The 2,825-nt window shown below is 42.9% G+C and overlaps 1 protein-coding gene across 1 annotated transcript in view; it reads left to right on the top strand.

Moving 5' to 3' along the window:
• The first annotated feature begins 1,349 nt into the window (after positions 1–1,349).
• LOC106879902 (uncharacterized) overlaps positions 1,350–2,825 on the top strand; it is a 9,905-nt gene continuing 8,429 nt past the window's right edge. Inside the window, exon 1 of the mRNA XM_014929651.2 lies at positions 1,350–1,477. Within this exon, the coding sequence (XP_014785137.1) occupies positions 1,459–1,477 (19 nt within the window). The 5' untranslated portion in view covers positions 1,350–1,458. The remainder of the gene's footprint in view (positions 1,478–2,825) is intronic.

Raw genomic sequence — 2,825 nt, 5'->3', positions numbered from 1 at the left:
TTTTTTTTTGGCGATCTTTCGATACCAATCCGAAATATCGGCCTTTTCCGTAAAAAGTGTTTTCGGCGATCTTTACCAAAGATCGGCATTTTTCCATAAAAAGGGAAAGAGCGAAACGACGTCGTAAAAGCGAAAGAGATACAGAGGGCGCGATTTCGAAAACCCTAACACCCTTCAAAAGAAATCGCGCTCGCTGTATCTCTTTCGCTTTCTACGATGTCGTTTTCCTCTCTCCCCCTCCAACACTTTCTACGGAAAACAAGCTGGAAAAGAAAGATAGCTTGTGGTTACCCACAACCGTAGAAGATCTGGGGATGAGCCACAATGCAGCTGTGGATTGAACCCAGTTCAAATGACAAGCAAAAAGTAAACGAAAATTATTTCCCAAACAAAACAAATGGAAAAAAATGACCAATAACTGAAGCGATTAAATTATACACGCGTGTATCTCAAATGAAATATGTCATAAATAACAGTGACAATTATTTTTTTAATCTACAGGCCAAAGGGTAATATGTTAGAAAGAACTGACAAACTAAACATACACCGCCGGAACGTCTTGTTGACAAACCACAGCAGTAATTGCTTTCCCCCTCAATAGACGTCATTGATTGGTTGAAATTACTGAGGGGGGAAAAAATGGGGAGAGTAGTGGTATGAGTAGTTGAATGTAGCGAAGCGACATCTGCGTTACTCAACTCTGCCAACGTATGTGTGAGTGTAGCTTAAACAAGCGGAGTGGAGAGAGAGAGTAGAGATGAGAGTGAAATAAATAAGCAAAGCGGAAATAGAAGCAGGGTTAGGGTTAGGGTTAGGGTTGGAGAGAAAGAGAGTAGAGGTGAGAGTGAAATAAGTAAGCAAAGCGGAAGTAGAAGCAGAGCAGGACCGGAGTTAAATGTGAGGGAGAGAGAGAGAGAGGTTATGAGATAAGCAAGAAATCGAAGTGCAAGACACTCGAATCAAGTGATTTAAATATATATATATGTATATATATAAGAGTTGAATTATAAAGCCAGTAAAATGAAATGAAAGAGTGAATTAGATGGAGTAGTGGTATGAGTAGATAAATATACGGAAGTAACGTCTGCTCTGCACTTTTCTGTAACGTATGAGTTGTTCTTTCGCTCGCTCTCTCTCTCTCTCTCTCTCTCATTTTTCTTTATCTCTATTTCCTTCTCCTTCGTCTCACTCTTTCTCTCCCTCTCTAGCTGTGTTTTACCCCCTGTCTCTATCTTCTCTTTCACTCCCCATCTCTAACTACATCTCTCTCTGCCTTCTCCCACTCACCCTCTTTCTCGCTCTGGTTTTCTCTCCTCCCACTCTCTCTGTCTCACCCTCTTCCTCGCTCTGTTTTCTCTCCTCCCACTTTCTCTCTCCGTAACGGAAGTCAGCGTTACACACACCATTATGGGATAATATTAATGGTGGGCGCGTGATTTTGAACGGAAAATATACAGAATGCCTGCCGAGAATACAGGTTAGTTGATGGTTTTGCTTGGGTTTTTCCGGCCCCTTTCCTGGGGCCTCGGACTCCTTTAAGGTTTCCCTACTTCTACAACGGCAATATAACCCTTATATTCTCCGGACAGACCCAAATCGGCGGCTTAGTGGCGGGTGACAGCGCGTGAACAGGAGCGTCTCTCTCTCTCGCTCTCTCTTTGCTTTCTCTCTTTCTGTTTTTCTATGTACTCTCTCTCTGTTCTCTTTCTGTCTTTCACCCATCTCTTTCCCTCCCTCTCTTCCTATCTCTTTCTGTTTGTCTCTCTTTCACTCTCTCCTCTGCCTTTATCTCTTTCCTTCTTTCTCTCTCTATATATGTATATATCTTTCTCTTTTTCCTTGTCTCTCTCTCTTTCTCTCCGTTTCTTAGTCTTTCTCTTTCCTTGTCTCATCTATCCGTCTCTCTCTTTGCCTTCTCCCCCTCTCTCTTTTCTCTATACACCCTCCCTTTACCTCTCCCTCCCTCCCACTTTCTGAAACCTTGTTTTATTTTTCACAATAAACCTCGTTCAACGAACGACGTTCATTTCCTCACCAAACACTTCCATATTACTTTAAACTTCCCATCTAAATTGTTTACAAGATTTAGCTTCTATTTCTAGCAACGTAGAAGCGTAAATGTTGTTCTTAAGGTGGTGTTTGATTTGAAAGGAACTCAACTGTTATTTCTAGCACCGATCGGTTGCCTAGGGGCATTAATGTTACTTAATCCCAGGTCAAACAAGATAGAGGAATCACGGTAATCATATCCGTTCCAAATATGATCTTTGCATCGACTTTTCAAAGGAAGTGGGACACTCAAATGGAAGGAAATTGGATTTGACTTCTATTTTTAGCATTGGTCGATTTGATGGAGAAAGTGAAGTAATGTGTGGCAGCCAAAACATTTGATCATCAGAAACAAATTACTTGTGTTGGTCGTTAGGCAAAACACTGAACACTGATACATCATTTTCAATGGAAGCGGCCATCGTTTAACGTCCGCTTTCCATGCTGGCATGGGTTGGACGGTTTGACTGAGAGGACTGGCAAGCCGGGAGGCTGCACCAGGCTCCAATCTGATCTGGCAAGGATTTTCCAGCTGGATGCCCTTCCTAATGCCAACCACTCCGAGAGTGTAGTGGGTGCTTCTTTATGTGCTACCTGCATGGGGGTCAGTCAGACGACACTGGTATTGATCACGCTTGAATGGTCTGTTTGGATCAGCACTGACCTGGGGCTAAACAGCCCACATAACTTCACCCCACCCCCACCCCGTCTCCACATATACATAAACGAAACGCCACACACACACACACACACACATACACATACATATACAAGGT

Source organism: Octopus bimaculoides, unplaced genomic scaffold (assembly GCF_001194135.2).
Source record: "Octopus bimaculoides isolate UCB-OBI-ISO-001 unplaced genomic scaffold, ASM119413v2 Scaffold_110310, whole genome shotgun sequence".
NCBI classification, from domain to species: Eukaryota; Metazoa; Mollusca; class Cephalopoda; order Octopoda; family Octopodidae; genus Octopus; species Octopus bimaculoides.
This window is presented reverse-complemented; position numbering and strand designations above follow the sequence as displayed.